Source organism: Coregonus lavaretus (assembly GCF_964263955.1).
Source record: "Coregonus lavaretus genome assembly, chromosome: 16".
Classification (NCBI taxonomy): Eukaryota; Metazoa; Chordata; class Actinopteri; order Salmoniformes; family Salmonidae; genus Coregonus; species Coregonus lavaretus.
Window position 1 is genome coordinate 49,300,610 of NC_140003.1, and position 23,930 is coordinate 49,324,539.

A 23,930-nucleotide genomic window follows, 5' to 3' on the forward strand; every position below is an offset into this window, starting at 1 on the left:
ACATAAAATTATCATACATTACATTATCATGAGTCAGAATTAACTACTTTTGTAAGGCTTTTTATTTAAATGATATTATATTGTCATACATTACATTATCATACGTTATATTTTCATACATTATATTATCATACATTATATTATATTATCAAACATTACATTATCATACATTATTTAATATCATACATTACATTATGAGTCAGAATTAACTACTTTTGTAAGGCTTTTTATTTAAAAAATAAAAATCGTACAACCTTAATCCTTTCCAGAGCAACTCCTTCTTTCTAGTGTTGTCATACCCACATTCATCTCAAATGGCACCCTATTCCCTATGTAGTGCACTACCTTAGACCAGGGTTCATAGGGCGCAGGTGCTATTTGGGATACAGCCATCCTCTCCATCTAGACCTCTGATTTGCTTCAGTGGGGGAGAAGGGCAGATACGTAAAGCTACTCACATACGATCATCCTGTATGTGTAAATGTACAATATGATCTGCATACCGTGGTTTCCCCTCCTGAAATGAGCCAATAACATGATGTTGTTGTGCCAGAACAAAGTTATAAAAATATGTTTGTCTTACTCAAATAAAATATCCTGAACAAAAATAAACACAACATGCAACAATTTCAAAGATTCTACTGAGTTACAGTTCATATAAGGAAATCAATCCGGTAGGACGTACTGCCAAATTCTGTAAAATGACGTTAGACCTGGCTTATGGTAGAGAAATTAACATTCAATTATCTGGCAACAGCTCTGGTGGTCATTCCTGCAGTCAGCATGCCAATTGCAAACTTGAGACATCTGTGGCATTGTGTTGTGTGAACAAAACTGCACATTTTAGAGTGGCCTTTTATTGTCCCCAGCACAAGGTGCACCGGTGTAATGATCACACTGTTTAATCAGCTTCTTGATATGCCACACCTGTCAGGTGGATGGATTATCTTGACAAAGGAGAATTGCACATTAACAGGGATGTAAACACATTTGTGCACAAAATCTGAGAGAAATAAGCTTTCTGTGAGTATGGAAAATGTCGGCAATTTTTTATTTCAACTCATGAAACATGGGACCAACACTTTACATGTTGCGTTTATATTTTTGTTCAGTGTATAAAAAATATGTATAGAAAATATACAAGTGGGGTAACATTTAAATTCATGATATTCTATTTTTTAAAGTAACTGTGTACAATGCTAATGTTGCTATACAAGGTTTGTCAGAAAGAGAAACTGCTCACTATTTTGGCTGGGAACTCACAGCCTTTATCCTGTCATGAATGAGACTGAGCTTGTGGGAATGAGTCCAGGGTTATCAATACATTTACCAGTCAGTTTCACAGATGAGAGAGAAAACAAATGCAAGGCTTCTTAACATCTAATCAAAGTACAGTAATCAGTACTCCAGAGTACTACACAGCAGACAGTAATCAGTACTCCAGAGTACTACACAGCAGACAGTAATCAGTACTCCAGAGTACTACACAGCAGACAGTAATCAGTACTCCAGAGTACTACACAGCAGACAGTAATCAGTACTCCAGAGTACTACACAGCAGACAGTAATCAGTACTCCAGAGTACTACACAGCAGACAGTAATCAGTACTCCAGAGTACTACACAGCAGACAGTAATCAGTACTCCAGAGTACTACACAGCAGACAGTAATTGTTTTGAAAGGTTTGGGCTACAGATGAGCGGTTTTCTGCATTGTAAAGGTGCAACCCCGGACACAACGCCATGCTCTGTTTGTTTCTATGGCAGAGGCTGTGGTTCAGCTAAGCTCAGAGACATATATGAAGAAATAAATGACTCTACGCTAATCCTAAAATCAGACTTGCCTGTGCAATTTGGTTTTCACAGACAAAGTAAAATTATACAAATGACTTTGCTTGTGATGCGTGCCCCTCAAATGATATAAATGTAACAGCCCGAGAACACTGGACAGGAAACAACCATCCAGATGAGACCATCTGAGCGGCACTGGTGCTCCCAAGTCATAATTCCATGTGCGTTCCACAGGTCGGGGCTCACCGGAGACTCCCTCGCGGCTCACCGGTTCACCGGTTGGGAACCGCTGCTCCAGAGTACCATGTCCTATGGATTTAGGTTAGGCATTTTGCCCGTTCTCTGACGGAAAGACACAGGCAGTGAATAGGAACTTGATGGTTATTAAATACTGTCAAACCGATGAGACACATTATTGAAGACAGTCGTATTGCATGCCACCTTCATGTAAAGTAACAACTGAACTGGATGATACCTAGACATAAAGTCAGGAATTATGAGCGGCATGCTAGATATCTTCAATCAATTTAAATCAGGATCTATAGCTAGTAAAATATATACTGTAGAAATCTATATATGGAACGGACGCTAATCAACCAAACTGAAGCCTTGGTGGTTTAGTTAATATGACCAGAAATAATGATATCTGGCCAACATCATGAACCACAACTGGATGATGTTAGTCTTGTTCCAGGGGCCGAATTCATAATAATACTCATACTCCAGGACGCATAGCCCACAAACAGACCAGGGCCCAGGTGAGCATAAGAGAACAGAACAGGAGAAGTGTCAGACAGTTATTCTCTCTTCTCTCCCACAGAGGAACACACAGCCAAACAAATCAATCAATATAAAATACAATATTATCATCATTAAAAAAATAAAAGAAGGTAAATCCAGGTAAATTAATTATTCTGAAGTCCTCCAGTCTGTTCCTGATAGACCTCGATGACGTCCTCGTCTTCCATCCCCAGCTACAGGAGAGGAGAGAGGGGGAGAGGGGGAGAGGGAGAGAGGGAGAGAGGGGGAGAGGAGAGGAGAGGAGAGGAGAGGAGAGGAGAGGAGAGGAGAGGAGAGGAGAGAGGGGGAGAGGAGAGAGGGGGAGAGGAGAGAGGAGGAGAGGAGAGGAGAGGAGAGAGGGGGAGAGGAGAGAGGGGGAGAGGAGAGGAGAGGAGAGAGGGGGAGAGGAGAGAGGGGGAGAGGAGAGAGGGGGAGAGGAGAGAGGGGGAGAGGAGAGAGGGGGAGAGGAGAGGAGAGGAGAGAGGGGGAGAGGAGAGAGGGGGAGAGGAGAGAGGGGGAGGGGAGAGGAGAGGAGAGGAGAGAGGGGGAGAGGAGAGAGGGGGAGAGGAGAGAGGGGGAGAGGAGAGAGGGGGAGAGGAGAGGAGAGGAGAGAGGGGGAGAGGAGAGAGGGGGAGAGGAGAGAGGGAGAGAGGGGGAGAGGAGGAGAGGGGGAGAGCTGTTTAGATGGAGGCATAATGGCAGCCCCATTCTGATCCTTCGCCCAATTATTGGCAAAAGAGTTGATCTGATTGGTCAAAGGCCCAATTAGTGGAAAGAAGATCAGAACTGGACTGCCTGTGTAAACGCAGCCAGCTGAACAGATACTGTTGAGCCTTAAAGGTAGACAGCTAAATCAAATAAAATTGTATTTGTCACATGCGCCGAATACAACAGGTGTAGACATTACAGTGAAATGCTTACTTACAAGCCATTAACCAACAATGCAGTTTTTTAAAATTAAAATAATTTTAAAAAAAGTGTTAAGTAAAAAATAGATAAGTAAAAAATAAAAGCAAATAATTAAAGAGCAGCAGTAAAATAACAGTAGGGAGGCTATATACAGGGGGTACCGGTACAGAGTCAATGGGAAATAACAGTAGGGAGGCTATATACAGGGGGTACCGGTACAGAGTCAATGGGAAATAACAGTAGAGAGGCTATATACAGGGGGTACCGGTACAGAGTCAATGGGAAATAACAGTAGGGAGGCTATATACAGGGGGGTACCGGTACAGAGTCAATGGGAAATAACAGTAGGGAGGCTATATACAGGGGGTACCGGTACAGAGTCAATGGGAAATAACAGTAGAGAGGCTATATACAGGGGGTACCGGTACAGAGTCAATGGGAAATAACAGTAGGGAGGCTATATACAGGGGGTACCGGTACAGAGTCAATGGGAAATAACAGTAGAGAGGCTATATACAGGGGGGTACCGGTACAGAGTCAATGTGAAATAACAGTAGGGAGGCTATATACAGGGGGTACCGGTACAGAGTCAATGGGAAATAACAGTAGAGAGGCTATATACAGGGGGTACCGGTACAGAGTCAATGTGAAATAACAGTAGGGAGTTTAGCCTGCGCTTCAACGTTCTTAGTTGTTGCGGAAATTGACCCACTATGCCGTTTACTTAGTGCACCTTCGTCATATCACTGAATCTACCTTTACCACCCAAACAACTGGGTACAGATGAGTCCTGTATGTGTGGTAGATGATGTTGCAGCCATGAAGAGGCTATGGATCAGACAGAACAACACAAAAAGCATAGCTACCTCTTTTGGAGTGTGGTTGTCTGAGATTCTTTGTCCCTCAAATAGAAACCGTAAGGTACTCATATGGACACCCTAAAGAACAAGCAGGCAAGGAAGGCTGAGTGAATACATACAAATGTTGGGTAAGGAAGAACACATTGTGAGTCCCAAATGGCTCCCTATTCCCTATAGAGTGTGCTACTTTGACCAGAGCCCTATGGCTCCCTATTCCCTATAGAGTGTGCTACTTTTGACCAGAGCCCGATGGGATACAGAGTGCCATTTGAGGCTCACACACAGACAACATGTCGCTCACTAGGAATGACCAGAAAACCTTTAGTCAAGTTGTGAGTGAGATGGGAATATTACCTGTCTCTGGCTATAAGTTGTGAGTGGGATGGGAATATTACCTGTCTCTGGCTATAAGTTGTGAGTGAGATGGGAATATTACCTGTCTCTGGCTATAAGTTGTGAGTGAGATGAGATGGGAATATTACCTGTCTCTGGCTATAAGTTGTGAGTGAGATGGGAATATTACCTGTCTCTGGCTATAAGTTGTGAGTGAGATGGGAATATTACCTGGAGATGGGAATATTACCTGTCTCTGGCTATAAGTTGTGAGTGACATGGGGATATTACCTGGAGATGGGAATATTACCTGTCTCTGGCTATAAGTTGTGAGTGGGATGGGAATATTACCTGTCTCTGGCTATAAGTTGTGAGTGAGATGGGAATATTACCTGTCTCTGGCTATAAGTTGTGAGTGAGATGGGAATATTACCTGTCTCTGGCTATAAGTTGTGAGTGAGATGGGAATATTACCTGTCTCTGGCTATAAATTGTGAGTGAGATGGGAATATTACCTGTCTCTGGCTATAAGTTGTGAGTGAGATGGGAATATTACCTGTCTCTGGCTATAAGTTGTGAGTGGGATGGGAATATTACCTGTCTCTGGCTATAAGTTGTGAGTGAGATGGGAATATTACCTGTCTCTGGCTATAAGTTGTGAGTGAGATGAGATGGGAATATTACCTGTCTCTGGCTATAAGTTGTGAGTGAGATGGGATTATTACCTGTCTCTGGCTATAAGTTGTGAGTGAGATGGGAATATTACCTGTCTCTGGCTATAAGTTGTGAGTGAGATGAGATGGGAATATTACCTGTCTCTGGCTATAAGTTGTGAGTGAGATGGGAATATTACCTGTCTCTGGCTATAAGTTGTGAGTGAGATGGGAATATTACCTGTCTCTGGCTATAAGTTGTGAGTGAGATGAGATGGGAATATTACCTGTCTCTGGCTATAAGTTGTGAGTGAGATGGGAATATTACCTGTCTCTGGCTATAAGTTGTGAGTGAGATGGGAATATTACCTGTCTCTGGCTATAAGTTGTGAGTGAGATGGGATTATTACCTGTCTCTGGCTATAAGTTGTGAGTGAGATGGGATTATTACCTGTCTCTGGCTATAAGTTGTGAGTGAGATGGGAATATTACCTGTCTCTGGCTATAAGTTGTGAGTGAGATGGGAATATTACCTGGAGATGGGAATATTACCTGTCTCTGGCTATAAGTTGTGAGTGACATGGGGATATTACCTGGAGATGGGAATATTACCTGTCTCTGGCTATAAGTTGTGAGTGAGATGGGAATATTACCTGTCTCTGGCTATAAGTTGTGAGTGAGATGGGAATATTACCTGTCTCTGGCTATAAGTTGTGAGTGAGATGGGAATATTACCTGTCTCTGGCTATAAGTTGTGAGTGGGATGGGAATATTACCTGTCTCTGGCTATAAGTTGTGAGTGAGATGAGATGGGAATATTACCTGTCTCTGGCTATAAGTTGTGAGTGAGATGGGATTATTACCTGTCTCTGGCTATAAGTTGTGAGTGAGATGGGATTATTACCTGTCTCTGGCTATAAGTTGTGAGTGAGATGGGAATATTACCTGTCTCTGGCTATAAGTTGTGAGTGAGATGAGATGGGAATATTACCTGTCTCTGGCTATAAGTTGTGAGTGAGATGGGAATATTACCTGTCTCTGGCTATAAGTTGTGAGTGAGATGGGAATATTACCTGTCTCTGGCTATAAGTTGTGAGTGAGATGGGAATATTACCTGTCTCTGGCTATAAGTTGTGAGTGGGATGGGAATATTACCTGTCTCTGGCTATAAGTTGTGAGTGGGATGGGAATATTACCTGTCTCTGGCTATAAGTTGTGAGTGAGATGGGAATATTACCTGTCTCTGGCTATAAGTTGTGAGTGAGATGGGAATATTACCTGTCTCTGGCTATAAGTTGTGAGTGAGATGGGAATATTACCTGTCTCTGGCTATAAGTTGTGAGTGAGATGGGAATATTACCTGGAGATGGGAATATTACCTGTCTCTGGCTATAAGTTGTGAGTGACATGGGGATATTACCTGGAGATGGGAATATTACCTGTCTCTGGCTATAAGTTGTGAGTGGGATGGGAATATTACCTGTCTCTGGCTATAAGTTGTGAGTGAGATGGGAATATTACCTGTCTCTGGCTATAAGTTGTGAGTGAGATGGGAATATTACCTGTCTCTGGCTATAAGTTGTGAGTGAGATGGGAATATTACCTGTCTCTGGCTATAAGTTGTGAGTGAGATGGGAATATTACCTGTCTCTGGCTATAAGTTGTGAGTGAGATGGGATTATTACCTGTCTCTGGCTATAAGACTCCTTCAGCTTCTTCAGATGGGTCGTCATCTTCACTTTGAAGTGAATTTCACTGTTGTCCTGAGGTTGGAAGACAAAAGAGAACAGATTCAGAGTCCAACATTTAAACAACCGAGGTCAACAGGTCAACTGATATATGTGGATGAATTGACTCTGATAAACCAACCTCACCATACCTACTGATCATCAGGATCATCATCAGCATAATAGTCCAACTCGAAACTTCTTACCTGACCGATCACTTTCAGTTTGATGTATTCTCCATCTTTTTGGTCTCCTCCATCCTGACTTGAAGGTTTTGTGTCCTTCAAGAGAATAGACATTCCATGAATTGGCTTGTCATTCAATCATAGGCTTCAACACTAATATACCAGTTTGTTTTAGCTAGGTCTGCAGATGTGCTCGCCCAATGGCTTTTGTTTCCTTTTGCTATAACGGACCAAGCCATACAGCCCCAAATATACTGAACAAAAATATAAAAACGCAACATGTAAAGTGTTGGTCCCATGTTTCATGACCTGAAAAAAATAATCCTATTAAATTTTCCATACGCACAAAAAGCTTATTTCTCTAAAATTGTGCACAAATTTGTTTACGTCCCTGTTAGTGAGCATTTCTCCTTTGCCAAGATAATCCATCCACCTGACAGGTGTGGCATATCAAGAAGCTGATTAAACAGCATGATCATTACACAGGTGCACCTTGTGCTGGGGACAATAAAAGGCCACTAGTGCTGATGAGTATTTCTGTCTGTAATAAAGCCCTTTTGTGGGGAAAAACGCATTCTGATTGGCTGGGCCTGTCTCTCCCACTCTGGCTGCGCCCCTGCCCAGTCATGGCTCCACCCCTGCCCAGTCATGGCTCCGCCCCTGCCCAGTCATGGCTCCACCCCTGCCCAGTCATGGCTCCACCCCTGCCCAGTCATGTGAAATCTAGAGATTAGGGCCTAATGACTTTATTTCAATTGACTGATTTCCTCATATGAACTGTAACTCAGTAAAATCTTTGAAATTGTTGCATGTTGTGTTTATATTTCTGTTCAGTGTGACTTCAAAGCGCTTTCCTACAGGGCCTTCAGAAAGTATTCACACCCCTGGACTTTTTCCACATGTTGTTGTGTTACAACGTGGGATTAAAATTGATTTAATTGTCATTTTTTGTCAATCATCTACACAAAATACTATGTAAAGTCAAAGTGAAAGAAAAAGAAAACAGTAATATATGTTGATTAGATCAGTATTCAACCCACTGAGTCAATACATGTTAGAATCACCTTTGGCAGCGATTACAGCTGTGAGTCTTTCTGGGTAAGTCTCTAAGAGCTTTACACACCTGGATTGTACATTATTCTTTTCTAAATTCTTCAAGCTCTGGAGTTGCCCTAAACATAACGCTTTGTATTCAGGACATGAAGGTAATTTCGTAGCCAAATGTTTTGCAGTTTTACTTTATTTATTACTTTGTTGCAAAATATTATATATTCTGTACAGGCTTCCTTAATTTCACTCTGTAAATTAGATGTTTGAAATTCACTGCTCAACTCAGGGACCTTACAGATAATTGTATGATGGGGTACAGAGATGAGGTAGTCATTAAAAAAATCATGTTAAACACTATTATTGCACACAGAGTGAGTCCATGCAACTTATTGTGTGACTTGTTAAGCACATTTTTACTCCTGAACTTATTTAGGCTTGCCATAACAAATGGGTTGAATACTGTTAAAACAAAATTAAAAACATAATTCCATTTTGACGTTATGGGGTATCGTGTGTAGGCCATTACCAAAAAATCTCAATTTAATCAATTTTAAATTCAGGCTGTAACAACAAAATGTGGAAAAAGTCAAGGGGTGTGAATACTTTTTGAAGGCACTGTACCTACTGTAACGACCCTGGGTTTATAACCCAGATATCGACTCTGCCCCACGAGCACGGTTCACAGTCGATGGAGCGGCTCCGGGGCAGAAGGTTGAGGGTTTGAGCCGCACTCCCTTCCTGGGCAGTCACCTGTGCTAATTAGTATATATATATATTTTTTTTGAAATATTCTTTCTCGCTGATATAAAAGATAAAGGGACATATCAGCATTTGTTTTGAAAAACCGTTTTCGCACGCAATGATTATTGACGTTTTTAAACGTGTGATGTGTTTTTAATCCCCCCCCCCCAAAAAAAGTATTTGTTTCTCTGTAATACTACATTTACATTACATTTACGTCATTTAGCAGACGCTCTTATCCAGAGCGACTTACAAATTGGTGCATTCACCTTATAGCCAGTGGGATAACCACTTTACTATTATTATTATTATTTTTATTTTTTGGTGGGGTAAGGGGGGGGTAGAAGGATTACTTTATCCTATCCCAGGTATTCCTTAAAGAGGTGGGGTTTCAAGTGTCTCCGGAAGGTGGTGAGTGACTCCGCTGTCCTGGCGTCGTGAGGGAGCTTGTTCCACCATTGGGGTGCCAGAGCAGCGAACAGTTTTGACTGGGCTGAGCGGGAACTGTGCTTCCGCAGAGGAAGGGGAGCCAGCAGGCCAGAGGTGGATGAACACAATGCCCTCGTTTGGGTGTAGGGTCTGATCAGAGCCTGAAGGTAAGGAGGTGCCGTTCCCCTCACAGCTCCGTAGGCAAGCACCATGGTCTACTAACCACCTAGCAATTTTATGAAGTTAGCTTTAGCCCAGATAGGTTCCCAATCTCCCATCCTCATAACTAGCTACCAAGAAGCCATTTCAGGATATCAGTCAAGTTAGAGTAGCTAGCTTGTCCAACTATCTACCTTAGCTTGCATGCCTGATGGCAATAACTAAATGTACTGAATAAAACTCACATTCCTTTGAATCTGTTACCCAGATTTTTGCAAAAGAAGTATATTTAGTTTCTTTAAAAAAAATAACCACCTGACTGGAGGATACAGACAGCTCAAAATGTATGCTTTGGTATGCTTTGGTATGCTTTGGTATGCTTTGGTATGCAGAAAAATATGCTTTGGTATGCTTTGGTATGCTTTGGTATGCTTTGGTATGCTTTGGTATGCAGAAAAATATGCTTTGGTATGCAGAAAAATATGCTTTGGTATGCAGAAAAATATGCTTTGGTATGCAGAAAAATATGCTTTGGTATGCAGAAAAATATGCTTTGGTATGCAGAAAAATATGCTTTGGTATGCAGAAAAATATGCTTTGGTATGCAGAAAAATATGCTTTGGTATGCAGAAAAATATGCTTTGGTATGCAGACAAATATGCTTTGGTATGCAGAAAAATATGCTTTGGTATGCAGAAAAATATGCTTTGGTATGCAGAAAAATATTATTTGATATGCAGAAAAATATGCTTTGATATGCAGAAAAATATGCTTTGGTATGCAGAAAAATATGCTTTGGTATGCATAAAAATACATATTTTACATAGAATTAGGCATAATGATTATGGCTCTAAATCGCAGGAAAAAGCTTTCAGGCCATCCTCACTTACTTTGTGCCCCCTCAGATTTTTGGGGTGCATGACGCCCCCCTGGTCGGAATTGTAGTTCACACGCAGCCAACTGTGGGCGAAGCTAACTGCTGAAAACGGTTTGAGAGGGTTTTCAAGAGCTAGCCATATCTATTACTAAAAACAGAAGACGTTTAAAATCGGAGTTCGGCATGGAGCCTGAAGTTATATCTTAGCTACACATAATCATGCCTTATACACAGGGGGTCCTTAGAGTGGTCTGGGCCACCACACACGTGATGCAACGATGCTATGTGATGGATACATTTTCTCGTACTGGTCCCCTGTGGGAATCGAACCCACAACCCTGGTGTTGCAAGTGCCATGCTCTACCAACTGAGCCACACGGGACCATTTCATGAAGCTCCCGACGAACACTTCTTGTGCTGACATTTCTTTCAGAGGCAGTTTGGAACTCGGTAGTGAGTGTTGCAGCTGAGGACAGACGTCTTCAGCACTCGGTGGTACCTTTCTGTGAACTTGTGTGGCCTATCATTTCGCTGCTGAGCCGTTGTTGCTCTTAGACGTTTCCACTTCACAATAACAGCACTTACAGTTGACCCGGGCAGCTCTAGCAGGGCAGAAATTTGACAAACTGACTTGTTGGAAAGGTGGCATCCTATGATGGTGCCACGTTGAAAGTCACTGAGCTCTTCAGTAAGGCCATTCTACTGCCAATGTTTGTCTATGGAGATTACATGGCTGTGTGCTCGATTTTATACACCTGTCACCAACGGATGTGGCTGAAATAGTCGAAAACACTAATATGAAGGGGTGTCCACATACTTTTTGTGATGTATTGTATCTCTAACACCCAGGAAGCTCCCATTAAACAGCTCTGCAAGCATTTTAATGTCAAAATACGTACGGAGTTTCGCTGCGCAACTACCTTAATATACTCCCGTTACAGCTTGTATGTACTTCCAAGAATGGTCTAAATAAAACTGTACAAGCAAATCGGCACCTCCAAATATTGAGCTGTTGTAGACTTCCGACCTGTGTGTGGCAGTAATGGGTGATTTACATTGGAGGTGCCGAATAGGCATTTTTTTTCGGTTGCTTGTAAATCTTTATTTAGACCTTTTTTGGAAGTAACAGGAGTAAATTAAGATAGTTGCTCAGCAAAACTCCATATTTGGTGAGTAACTAACGTATTTTGACATAACGCTTGCAGAGCTGTCTAACGGGAGTTTGAATCTGAGCTTCCTGGGCCTTAGAGAGGAGCCCAATGATTTATATACACACTAGATCAGGGGTGTCAAACGTCCGGCCCACGGGCCGGATCAGGCCCGCAAACGGGTTTAATCCGGCCCGCGAGATGATTTAAAAATAATAATAATAATAATAATAATAATTTTGTAAAGTATAAAAATGCGCTGCAATTTTTCTATAAAATAAACTGCTGTTCCAATTGCGTCCACTGGATGGCGCAATAGCAATTGTGTTAAGCAAGCAAACTGTTTATACCGGGGCAGAGCAAGTAGGTCAAGCACGTGCAGCCAATGAGCTACTTTGTTTTGCCCACGATATTTATTACGGCTTCTACTTTTAACATTATGTGCTTTGGCACCCTCATTGCCCCAATATGTCTCTGTCAAAAAAGAGAAAAGTGGACGCAGAGTGCAGAGTGTTCCAAGAAAAATTGTCATCCTATTTATTCACGGAATTTAATGGGAAAGCTGTATGTTTGGTGTGTTCAGAGCATGTTGCAGTGCTGAAAGAATATAACCTTCGTCGCCACTATGTGAGTCTTCATGCCGACAAATATGACAATTTTCAAGGACAGCGGAGATGAGAGAAGGTGAATGAACTGTTGGCGGGTCTGAAGAAACAGCAGTCTGTGTTTACTCACAGCCGAGAAAGCTAGCTACCTCATTGCTAATGAAATCGCAGTGGCTTCAAAACCATTTAGTGAGGGTGAATTTGTAAAAACATGCATGATGAAGGCAGCGGAGATTGTGTGCCCTGAAAAGCGGCAGGCTTTTGCAAATATCAGCCTGACAAGAAACACAGTTGCAGACAGGATTTCCGATCTTTCAGTGGATTTGGACAGCCAGTTGAAGCAAAAAGTAAAGTCATTTATTGCGTTTTCGGTTGCAATTGATGAAAGCACGGACATTACAGATGTTGCACAACTGGCCATTTTCATCCGCGGAGTTGATGACACATTGACCGTTACCGAGGAGTTCGTGGAGTTGGTGCCGATGACAGATACAACGACAGCAGCTGATATTTTTACCGCACTCGTCGGCGCGCTGGACAGGGTCGGAGTGGACTGGTCCCGCGCTGTCAGCCTGGCTACAGATGGTGCGCCCTCAATGATCGGGAAAAAAGCAGCCGTTGTGACAAAGTTCAGAGAGAAAGTGCAATCTGCAAATGGAGGACGTGATTTTTTGACTTTTCACTGTATTTTGCACCAGGAGGCTTTGTGTTACAAGTCATTAAAGATGGATAACGTCATGAAAGTGGTCATCCAAACTGTTAATTTCATCCGATCCAGAAGCCTGAATCACCGTCAGTTTGACAGCCTTCTCAGAGAGAAAGACCACATCTATGGCCTGCCATACCACACTGAGGTAAGATGGTTAAGCCGAGGTGCTGTGCTGAGGCGTTTCTTTGATTTACGAGAAGAAATTGAACAGTTCATGGAAGAAAAGGGCAAACCAGTGTTAGAATTTCATTCCGCAGAATGGATGCAGGACCTTGCATTTATGGTGGATGTTACAGAGCACCTGAATAACTTGAACAAACAGCTGCAAGGGCGCAACAAAGTTGTCACGCAGTATTATGACAGCATACGTTCTTTCAAGTTGAAGCTGTCATTGTGGGAGACGCAACTTGCCGGTGGTGATGCAGCTCACTTCCCCTGTCTGAAAAATGTGTGTGCGACCCAACATGTGGCAGACATGAAGCGGTTCAAAGATAAAATAACGGGACTGTTACGGGAGTTTGAGCAACGCTTTCAGATTTATGTTTATATGTTTTTATGTTGATGTGCTATTGTTTTTAATTGATTTTATTGTATTTGTATATTTAACCTATTCTTGACTCTGTGGTTCTTGCACTTGTTTGGGGAACAGGATTTCATTATTTTTATCTACATTTCTGCCTGAGAAATGACACCCTGATATAGTTCTGTGATCTGTGAAACAGTTCTGTTAATCACTGAGGCATTGTGTGTTTGTGTGTTCTTTTTCTTTAGAATTTTCAAATAAACTTGACGTGTTTTATGATTAATAGTGATGTTGTGCTTGTACTATTTTGGACACACTGTCCTCAGGCTCCAGCTTTATGTTGTATGTTGATCGTATTAAAACAAAGAAAACAATCTGAAGTTGTTGTTTTTAAGTTATATATACCATGATTTTTCCGGTCCGGCCCACTTGGGAATAGATTTTCCTCCATGTGGCCCCTGAGCTAAAATGAGTTTGACACCCCTGCACTAGATGATAGACAGGAGGCGCTGTTTTGAAGCCACTCGCCTCCATCTTGGCACTCCACCACCATTTTTACATTTTAGTCATTTACCAGACGCTCTCATCCAGAGCGACTTACAGTTAGTGAGTGCATACATTTTTCATACTGGCCCCCCGTGGGAATCGAACCCACAACACTGGCGCCGCAAACGCCATGCTCTACCAACTGGGCTACACGGGGCCACCGTAAAAAAAATATAGCAGGTGTTCTTATTGTTTTGAAAACTCAGTGTGTCATTTTGTCCTTGAGACATTTAACTGAAATACTGTAGAATTCCATTAATTCCTATAGAGCCTGCCAGCTCGTAGTCCTAAAAGCCGGAAATGAGTTACCTCTGGTTCGTTCAGCCATTCCTATGGGGAAAAATGAATGGAGAAAGAATAGGGTTGAGATAAATGCCAAAAATAAGGTCTGAGGTTAACATAGGCTTTGGAGATCATATACATTTTGTTCTATGATAATATCAGTCAGTTAACATGACCTTTATGAATTATGAGGCTTATGAGCTTTTTTTAAATTACATAAATGCATCAAAATTCACAAAAAGTGATATTAGCTGAAGAAGACCAAAACGTATAAGATCTCCTAAACCTGTGTTTTTCCAAATAACTATCATCACTTTCCCATGGGCTTTGTCCAACGAACCAAGGCGGAGTTAGTGCCTACAAAAAGACGCCATTACTATTCCTTTCTATGGAGAACTGCTCTGCTGGGGAGAACCAATATGGCCGACCGGTGGCTTCAAAGCCACTCAATGGCCAATAGACATAGCATCAGCAATCATTGGTTTATATACACATCATTGGAGGAGACCTGTCATACTCCTCGTCGACATCTCTAACGCACAGATATTGTCTGGGGCAGCTCTTTCTGTCCTCTCTAGTTGGAAACGAACTTGGCTAACTAGCTAGATAGTTAGCTAACAAGTACTATCAAACTAGCTAACTAACTGTCTTAGCAGCTGCAAAGCATTTGGCCCCAGTTAGCTGGTAGCACGCCAGCTAGTACCATGGCTAACATAGCTAGCAGTCTGTGAACGAACTGCTATCAGTTTGCTGACTTATCTCGCGGTGTAAATGTAGCTACTGTTTAGTGGTAAATGTTATATAAGTAGTTATCACTTACTGTATCTTCTGACATATTGTTCTCTGTATATTAGATAGAGCAGTTTAGGACGCCCGTGTTGACAACAAGGCTCTTCGATTTTCTTCAACAACTCCTCGCCTCCAAAACACTGTCCGTGACGTCATTGGAAAGAGGTGGATCTCCGGTCGTCGCTAGTTACCACAGCCACAAATGGCTAAACCTAGTTACCACAGCCACAAATGGCTAAACCCCAGCTTTTTTCTACATTTTCTCTTCTTAAAATCAGATTTAACCCTAACCACACTGCTAAATTTATTTCTAACCTTAAATGAAGACCAAAAATAAAATGTTTGTTTTCATGATTTTTTACGATATCGCCAATTTGGACTTTGTGGCTGTAGTAACTAGTGACAACCTGGATCTCCCTCACGCAAAGTATGTTGTGTAAATCGTTTGTAGCTAGGGTGTATTCATTACGCCAATTCTGTTGCAAAACGTTTCAAATCAAAAAAATAAATAATTGTCTGTTGTAAAACGTTTTGCAACAGAAGACGTTAACTCCAAACAGAAAACGGTTACTCCAAACAGAAAACGGTTTGCAACGACAACGAGAGTTTCTATTGGTTAAATTCAAGTAGGTCCCTGCCCGTTTCATCCCGTTTGCTTCCATTTGGTTCTTAAACGGTAAAGACGTAATGAATACACTCCTGGTGGTTTCTCTGTCTGGTGGAATATCCCCAAATTAGTTTTCCATTTGTACTTCAGTACTACGTTTTTTATTTTATGGAAATAATTTCTAATCTCACTGCTAACCCTCAGATTAAAGCATGTTTGTGGAACAAGTCCCACTAGAATGGATGGATCTTTATTGGTACATGGATAGGATAGCAGTCCATAAACACTTATGCAAAAAACTATTAATTAATTAATGAATAAATTAATGCATTAATAAATAAATAAAGCTTTATTAGCTTTAATGCCGGGTAGTGGCGATTTTAGCATACAAATCTTGGTGGGGCAAACTCAAAAAAATGTTTTAGATGCATGCCAGCAAAGCCACTACACAACACAACAATAAACAATACATTAATTGCACTATAACGGTGACAAATGGTTACCACAAACTGTTAGGGCCTCCATAAAGCTGTCCCAACAGCAGAGCTTTCTTTTCAGCACCATGGAGTGAATCCTTACCACCGCTACACCTGGCTTTCAGCGGAGCCTTGTCTGGCAGCGAAACAGTTCATTCAGCCTCATTTATCACTTTTTAAAGAAACATCGCTGATATATGGCTGACTTGCTTAAACAAATGTGGTTTCTACTGACAATTGGGATGTACAAACTATGGCGTAAGGGAACGACAAGCTGATAAGAGGCAATCCGTAATTTCAATTAAGACATTAATGAGCGAGCTAGGACGGATGTAGTCAATATAACTATTTGTTCAGCACTTTTGAAATGTACAGCGACAGATTTCAGAACATGGGCCGTTCTTACAGTGTTCTCCCTGTACACCAAGTCAGAACCCTAGGATAAATAAAGGGGGAATATAAGCAGACAACGAAAGCTCTTACAATATTAGATGATTCCATTTCTCTAAAAGGCTATAGGCTACATATGCACCACCAAGTCAGAACAGTAGTATACACTGCACACACTGTATATATATTTTCTGTTGTATTTTTGACTTTATGTTTTGTTTACCCCATATGTAACTGTGTGTTGTTGTTTTTATCACACTGCTTTGCTTTATCTTGGCCAGGTCGCAGTTGTAAATGAGAACTTGTTCTCAACTGGCTTACCTGGTTAAATAAAGGTGAAATAAAAAAAATAAAAAAAAGTAGGCTAAGTTATGAGGGGGAAAGGGACCAAATTATTAGGGTGAGGCACATGGGCTACTAACAGCTTACTACACAACATACACTTAGTATTACTTTCTTAGTTACAGTATACATATCTCCCTGGCATATTACATCATTTATGCAGCAGCATACAATACATTTTTGGACTCACCTTGTTGGGCTGTGCTCACTTAAACAGGAAGGTGGTGCAGCGGTCCTTCTTGTGGGCAAGTTTAGTCATTAAACTTTGTCATCAAAGTCTGGTATTCTCTGGATTTATGGGGCTTTCAAGACAACTGGGAACTCTGAAAAAAACAAGGTCGAATCATGACGTCAGTGATCTTCAGGTCGGAGCTCTAGAAAGAGGCCCGAGTTCCCGACTTGGAATTCCGAATTGGATGACCGTTCAAAATGTATTTTCCCAGTCTGAGCTAGTTTTATCAGAGTTCCCAGATGTCTTGAACTCACTGAAGTCTGAGATTTCCTAGTTCCGAGTTTCCAGTTGTTTTGAACGCGGCAGAAGTCATGCTGGATTGACAGCATGGCCAATGTATTCAACCTTTTCTGGCCCGTGGTGTTGCATGTGAATGTTTATCCTTTTAAGCTTGGAAAAGAGACCCTTAAACCCAGACAAATCTTTAGAGATGTAAACTTGACCTCCATCAGGTGAGCCAGGGCTGATCCTGTCTGGGGACAGTCTGTGGCGCAGCCAGGGGACCTGCTCTGCCCCGCTGACCACCGGAAGATGAGGAAGAGGAAGCTGGAGAAGAAGCTGATACGGGCTGCAGCTGCAGGGAGGTCATCAGGACCGGGTAGTCTGACCAGGGGAGTCTGACGGCCAGGGGAGTCTGACGGCCAGGGGAGTCTGACGGCCAGGGGAGTCTGACGGCCAGGGGAGTCTGACGGCCAGGGGAGTCTGACCAGGGGAGTCTGACGGCCAGGGGAGTCTGACCAGGGGAGTCTGACGGCCAGGGGAGTCTGACGGCCAGGGGAGTCTGACGGCCAGGGGAGTCTGACGGCCAGGGGAGTCTGACGGCCAGGGGAGTCTGACGGCCAGGGGAGTCTGACGGCCAGGGGAGTCTGACCAGGGGAGTCTGACGGCCAGGGGAGTCTGACGGCCAGGGGAGTCTGACGGCCAGGGGAGTCTGACCAGGGGAGTCTGACGGCCAGGGGAGTCTGACGGCCAGGGGAGTCTGACGGCCAGGGGAGTCTGACGGCCAGGGGAGTCTGACGGCCAGGGGAGTCTGACCAGGGGAGTCTGACGGCCAGGGGAGTCTGACCAGGGGAGTCTGACGGCCAGGGGAGTCTGACGGCCAGGGGAGTCTGACGGCCAGGGGAGTCTGACCAGGGGAGTCTGAGGGCCAGGGGAGTCTGACGGCCAGGGGAGTCTGACGGCCAGGGGAGTCTGACGGCCAGGGGAGTCTGACGGCCAGGGGAGTCTGACGACCAGGGGAGTCTGACCAGGGGAGTCTGACGGCCAGGGGAGTCTGACGGCCAGGGGAGTCTGACGGCCAGGGGAGTCTGACGGCCAGGGGAGTCTGACCAGGGGAGTCTGACGGCCAGGGGAGTCTGACCAGGGGAGTCTGACGGCCAGGGGAGTCTGACGGCCAGGGGAGTCTGACGACCAGGGGAGTCTGAGGGCCAGGGGAGTCTGACGGCCAGGGGAGTCTGACGGCCAGGGGAGTCTGACGGCCAGGGGAGTCTGACCAGGGGAGTCTGACCAGGGGAGTCTGACGGCCAGGGGAGTCTGACGACCAGGGGAGTCTGACGGCCAGGGGAGTCTGACGGCCAGGGGAGTCTGACGGCGAGTCTGACGGCCAGGGGAGTCTGACCAGGGGAGTCTGACGGCCATGGGAGTCTGACGGCCAGGGGAGTCTGACGGCCAGGGGAGTCTGACCAGGGGAGTCTGACGGCCAGGGGAGTCTGACGGCCAGGGGAGTCTGACGGCCAGGGGAGTCTGACGGCCAGGGGAGTCTGACGGCCAGGGGAGTCTGACCAGGGGAGTCTGACGGCCAGGGGAGTCTGACGGCCAGGGGAGTCTGACGGCCAGGGGAGTCTGGCCAGGGGAGTCTGACGGCCAGGGGAGTCTGACGGCCAGGGGAGTCTGACGGCCCGGGGAGTCTGACGGCCAGGGGAGTCTGACGGCCAGGGGAGTCTGACCAGGGGAGTCTGACGGCCAGGGGAGTCTGACGGCCAGGGGAGTCTGACGGCCAGGGGAGTCTGACGGCCAGGGGAGTCTGACGGCCAGGGGAGTCTGACCAGGGGAGTCTGACGGCCAGGGGAGTCTGACGGCCAGGGGAGTCTGACGGCCAGGGGAGTCTGACCAGGGGAGTCTGACGGCCAGGGGAGTCTGACGGCCAGGGGAGTCTGACGGCCAGGGGAGTCTGACGGCCAGGGGAGTCTGACGGCCAGGGGAGTCTGACCAGGGGAGTCTGACGGCCAGGGGAGTCTGACCAGGGGAGTCTGACGGCCAGGGGAGTCTGACGGCCAGGGGAGTCTGACGGCCAGGGGAGTCTGACCAGGGGAGTCTGACGGCCAGGGGAGTCTGACGACCAGGGGAGTCTGACCAGGGGAGTCTGACGGCCAGGGGAGTCTGACGGCCAGGGGAGTCTGACGGCCAGGGGAGTCTGACGGCCAGGGGAGTCTGACGGCCAGGGGAGTCTGACAGCCAGGGGAGTCTGACGGCCAGGGGAGTCTGACGGCGAGTCTGACGGCCAGGGGAGTCTGACGGCGAGTCTGACGGCCAGGGGAGTCTGACCAGGGGAGTCTGACGGCCATGGGAGTCTGACGGCCAGGGGAGTCTGACGGCCAGGGGAGTCTGACCAGGGGAGTCTGACGGCCAGGGGAGTCTGACGGCCAGGGGAGTCTGACGGCCAGGGGAGTCTGACGGCCAGGGGAGTCTGACGGCCAGGGGAGTCTGACCAGGGGAGTCTGACGGCCAGGGGAGTCTGACGGCCAGGGGAGTCTGACGGCCAGGGGAGTCTGACCAGGGGAGTCTGACGGCCAGGGGAGTCTGACGGCCAAGGGAGTCTGACGGCCCGGGGAGTCTGACGGCCAGGGGAGTCTGACGGCCAGGGGAGTCTGACGGCCAGGGGAGTCTGACGGCCAGGGGAGTCTGACGGCCAGGGGAGTCTGACGGCCAGGGGAGTCTGACCAGGGGAGTCTGACGGCCAGGGGAGTCTGACGACCAGGGGAGTCTGACCAGGGGAGTCTGACCAGGGGAGTCTGACGGCCAGGGGAGTCTGACCAGGGGAGTCTGACGGCCAGGGGAGTCTGACGACCAGGGGAGTCTGACCAGGGGAGTCTGACGGCCAGGGGAGTCTGACCAGGGGAGTCTGAGGGCCAGGGGAGTCTAGTCTGACAACGTCAGCATGTGGATGAATAAACAGCTTGTTTCAACGTCAGCATGTGGATGAATAAACAGCTTGTTTCAACATCAGCATGTGGATGAATAAACAGCTTGTTTCAACGTCAGCATGTGGATGAATAAACAGCTTGTTTCAACATCAGCATGTGGATGAATAAACAGCTTGTTTCAACATCAGCATGTGGATGAATAAACAGCTTGTTTCAACGTCAGCATGTGGATGAATAAACAGCTTGTTTCAACGTCAGCATGTGGATGAATAAACAGCTTGTTTCAACGTCAGCATGTGGATGAATAAACAGCTTGTTTCAACGTCAGCATGTGGATGAATAAACAGCTTGTTTCAACGTCAGCATGTGGATGAATAAACAGCTTGTTACAATGTCAGCATGTGGGTAAGTGTAAAACGTAGCCTATATTTCAAGAGAAACTGGCATATATTTGGTCCTTGTGTCGAGATCCCATCCAGTTTGGTTGTCCGCACTTCCGGCTTATTCCACCAGGGTCGCTGTTAGTCTCTCCACCTCGGCGGTTGGAAGTCAACTGAAACAACTGTATCGCCATGCAGGCATCTAACATAATAACGTGAGTCTACTGTAATCTACATAATAACGTGAGTCTACTGTAATCTACATAATAACATGAGTCTACTGTAATCTACATAATAACATGAGTCTACTGTAATCTACATAATAACATGAGACTACTGTAATCTACATAATAACATGAGACTACTGTAATCTACATAATAACATGAGACTACTGTAATCTACATAATAACGTGAGTCTACTGTAATCTACATAATAACATGAGTCTACTGTAATCTACATAATAACATGAGTCTACTGTAATCTACATAATAACATGAGTCTACTGTGTGTGGTCCTCTGTAGCTCAGCTGGTAGAGCACGGCGCTTGTAACGCCAAGGTAGTGGGTTCGATCCCCGGGACCACCCATACACAAAAATGTATGCACGCACGACTGTAAATCGCTTTGGATAAAAGCGTCTGCTAAATGGCATATTATTATTATTATTATACTGTAATCTACATAATAACGTGAGACTACTGTAATCTACATAATAACATGAGTCTACTGTAATCTACATAATAACATGAGTCTACTGTAATCTACATAATAACGTGAGTCTACTGTAATCTACATAATAACGTGAGTCTACTGTAATCTACATAATAACATGAGTCTACTGTAATCTACATAATAACATGAGACTACTGTAATCTACATAATAACATGAGTCTACTGTAATCTACATAATAACATGAGACTACTGTAATCTACATAATAACATGAGTCTACTGTAATCTACATAATAACATGAGTCTACTGTAATCTACATAATAACGTGAGTCTACTGTAATCTACATAATAACGTGAGTCTACTGTAATCTACATAATAACATGAGTCTACTGTAATCTACATAATAACATGAGACTACTGTAATCTACATAATAACATGAGTCTACTGTAATCTACATAATAACATGAGTCTACTGTAATCTACATAATAACGTGAGTCTACTGTAATCTACATAATAACGTGAGGCTACTGTAATCTACATAATAACGTGAGGCTACTGTAATCTACATAATAACGTGAGACTACTGTAATCTACATAATAACGTGAGTCTACTGTAATCTACATAATAACATGAGGCACGGTGGGGTCCTACTGTAATCTACATAATAACATGAGGCTACTGTAATCTACATAATAACATGAGACTACTGTAATCTACATAATAACGTGAGGCTACTGTAATCTACATAATAACATGAGACTACTGTAATCTACATAATAACGTGAGTCTACTGTAATCTACATAATAACGTGAGGCACGGTGGGGTCCTACTGTAATCTACATAATAACGTGAGTCTACTGTAATCTACATAATAACATGAGGCACGGTGGGGTCCTACTGTAATCTACATAATAACATGAGACTACTGTAATCTACATAATAACGTGAGTCTACTGTAATCTACATAATAACGTGAGACTACTGTAATCTACATAATAACATGAGTCTACTGTAATCTACATAATAACATGAGTCTACTGTAATCTCCATAACAACGTGAGGCACGGTGGGGTCCTACTGTAATCTACATAATAACGTGAGACTACTGTAATCTACATAATAACGTGAGACTACTGTAATCTACATAATAACATGAGGCACGGTGGGGTCCTACTGTAATCTCCATAACAACGTGAGGCACGGTGGGGTCCTACTGTAATCTCCATAACAACGTGAGGCACGGTGGGGTCCTACTGTAATCTCCATAATAACGTGAGGCACGGTGGGGTCCTACTGTAATCTCCATAATAACGTGAGGCACGGTGGGGTCCTACTGTAATCTCCATAACAACGTGAGGCACGGTGGGGTCCTACTGTAATCTACATAACAACATGAGGCTACTGTAATCTCCATAACAACGTGAGGCACGGTGGGGTCCTACTGTAATCTACATAATAACGTGAGGCACGGTGGGGTCCTACTGTAATCTCCATAATAACGTGAGGCACGGTGGGGTCCTACTGTAATCTCCATAACAACGTGAGGCACGGTGGGGTCCTACTGTAATCTCCATAATAACGTGAGTCTACTGTAATCTCCATAACAACGTGAGGCACGGTGGGGTCCTACTGTAATCTCCATAATAACATGAGGCACGGTGGGGTCCTACTGTAATCTCCATAACAACGTGAGGCACGGTGGGGTCCTACTGTAATCTCCATAACAACGTGAGGCACGGTGGGGTCCTACTGTAATCTCCATAACAACGTGAGGCACGGTGGAGTCTACTGTAATCTCCATAATAACGTGAGGCACGGTGGGGTCCTACTGTAATCTCCATAACAACGTGAGGCACGGTGGGGTCCTACTGTAATCTACATAATAACGTGAGGCACGGTGGGGTCCTACTGTAATCTCCATAATAACGTGAGGCACGGTGGGGTCCTACTGTAATCTCCATAACAACGTGAGGCACGGTGGGGTCCTACTGTAATCTCCATAATAACGTGAGTCTACTGTAATCTCCATAACAACGTGAGGCACGGTGGGGTCCTACTGTAATCTCCATAATAACATGAGGCACGGTGGGGTCCTACTGTAATCTCCATAACAACGTGAGGCACGGTGGGGTCCTACTGTAATCTCCATAACAACGTGAGGCACGGTGGGGTCCTACTGTAATCTCCATAACAACGTGAGGCACGGTGGAGTCTACTGTAATCTCCATAATAACGTGAGGCACGGTGGGGTCCTACTGTAATCTCCATAACAACGTGAGGCACGGTGGAGTCTACTGTAATCTCCATAACAACGTGAGGCACGGTGGGGTCCTACTGTAATCTCCATAACAACGTGAGGCACGGTGGGGTCCTACTGTAATCTCCATAACAACGTGAGGCACGGTGGGGTCCTACTGTAATCTACATAACAACGTGAGGCACGGTGGGGTCCTACTGTAATCTACATAACAACGTGAGGCACGGTGGGGTCCTACTGTAATCTACATAACAACATGAGGCTACTGTAATCTCCATAACAACGTGAGGCACGGTGGGGTCCTACTGTAATCTACATAACAACGTGAGG

The 23,930-nt window shown here is 44.6% G+C and overlaps 1 protein-coding gene across 1 annotated transcript; it reads right to left on the reverse strand.

Annotated features, from left to right (window-relative positions):
- Window positions 1-1,037: 1,037 nt before the first annotated feature.
- Window positions 1,038-15,249, reverse strand: LOC311143679 (small ubiquitin-related modifier 1-like). The gene is made up of 5 exons (XM_084179551.1): window positions 15,127-15,249; window positions 7,259-7,333; window positions 7,011-7,088; window positions 4,346-4,417; window positions 1,038-2,764 (listed from the first exon to the last, which is right to left on the reverse strand). The coding sequence occupies exons 1-5, from the start codon at window positions 15,139-15,141 to the stop codon at window positions 2,696-2,698; spliced, it is 309 nt and encodes a 102-aa protein (XP_084035677.1). The 5' UTR covers window positions 15,142-15,249; the 3' UTR covers window positions 1,038-2,695.
- Window positions 15,250-23,930: the final 8,681 nt, after the last annotated feature.

What these genes read in the sequence shown, in the direction of transcription:
- LOC311143679 (XM_084179551.1), bottom strand. An exon ending in AGTCTTATAGCCAGAGACAG is followed by an intron (nt 4,418 to 7,010) that starts GTAATAATCCCA and finishes CTTGTTCTTTAG; the next exon opens with GGTGTCCATATGAGTACCTT. An exon ending in ACAACCACACTCCAAAAGAG is followed by an intron (nt 2,765 to 4,345) that starts GTAGCTATGCTT and finishes CCTCTCCTGTAG; the next exon opens with CTGGGGATGGAAGACGAGGA.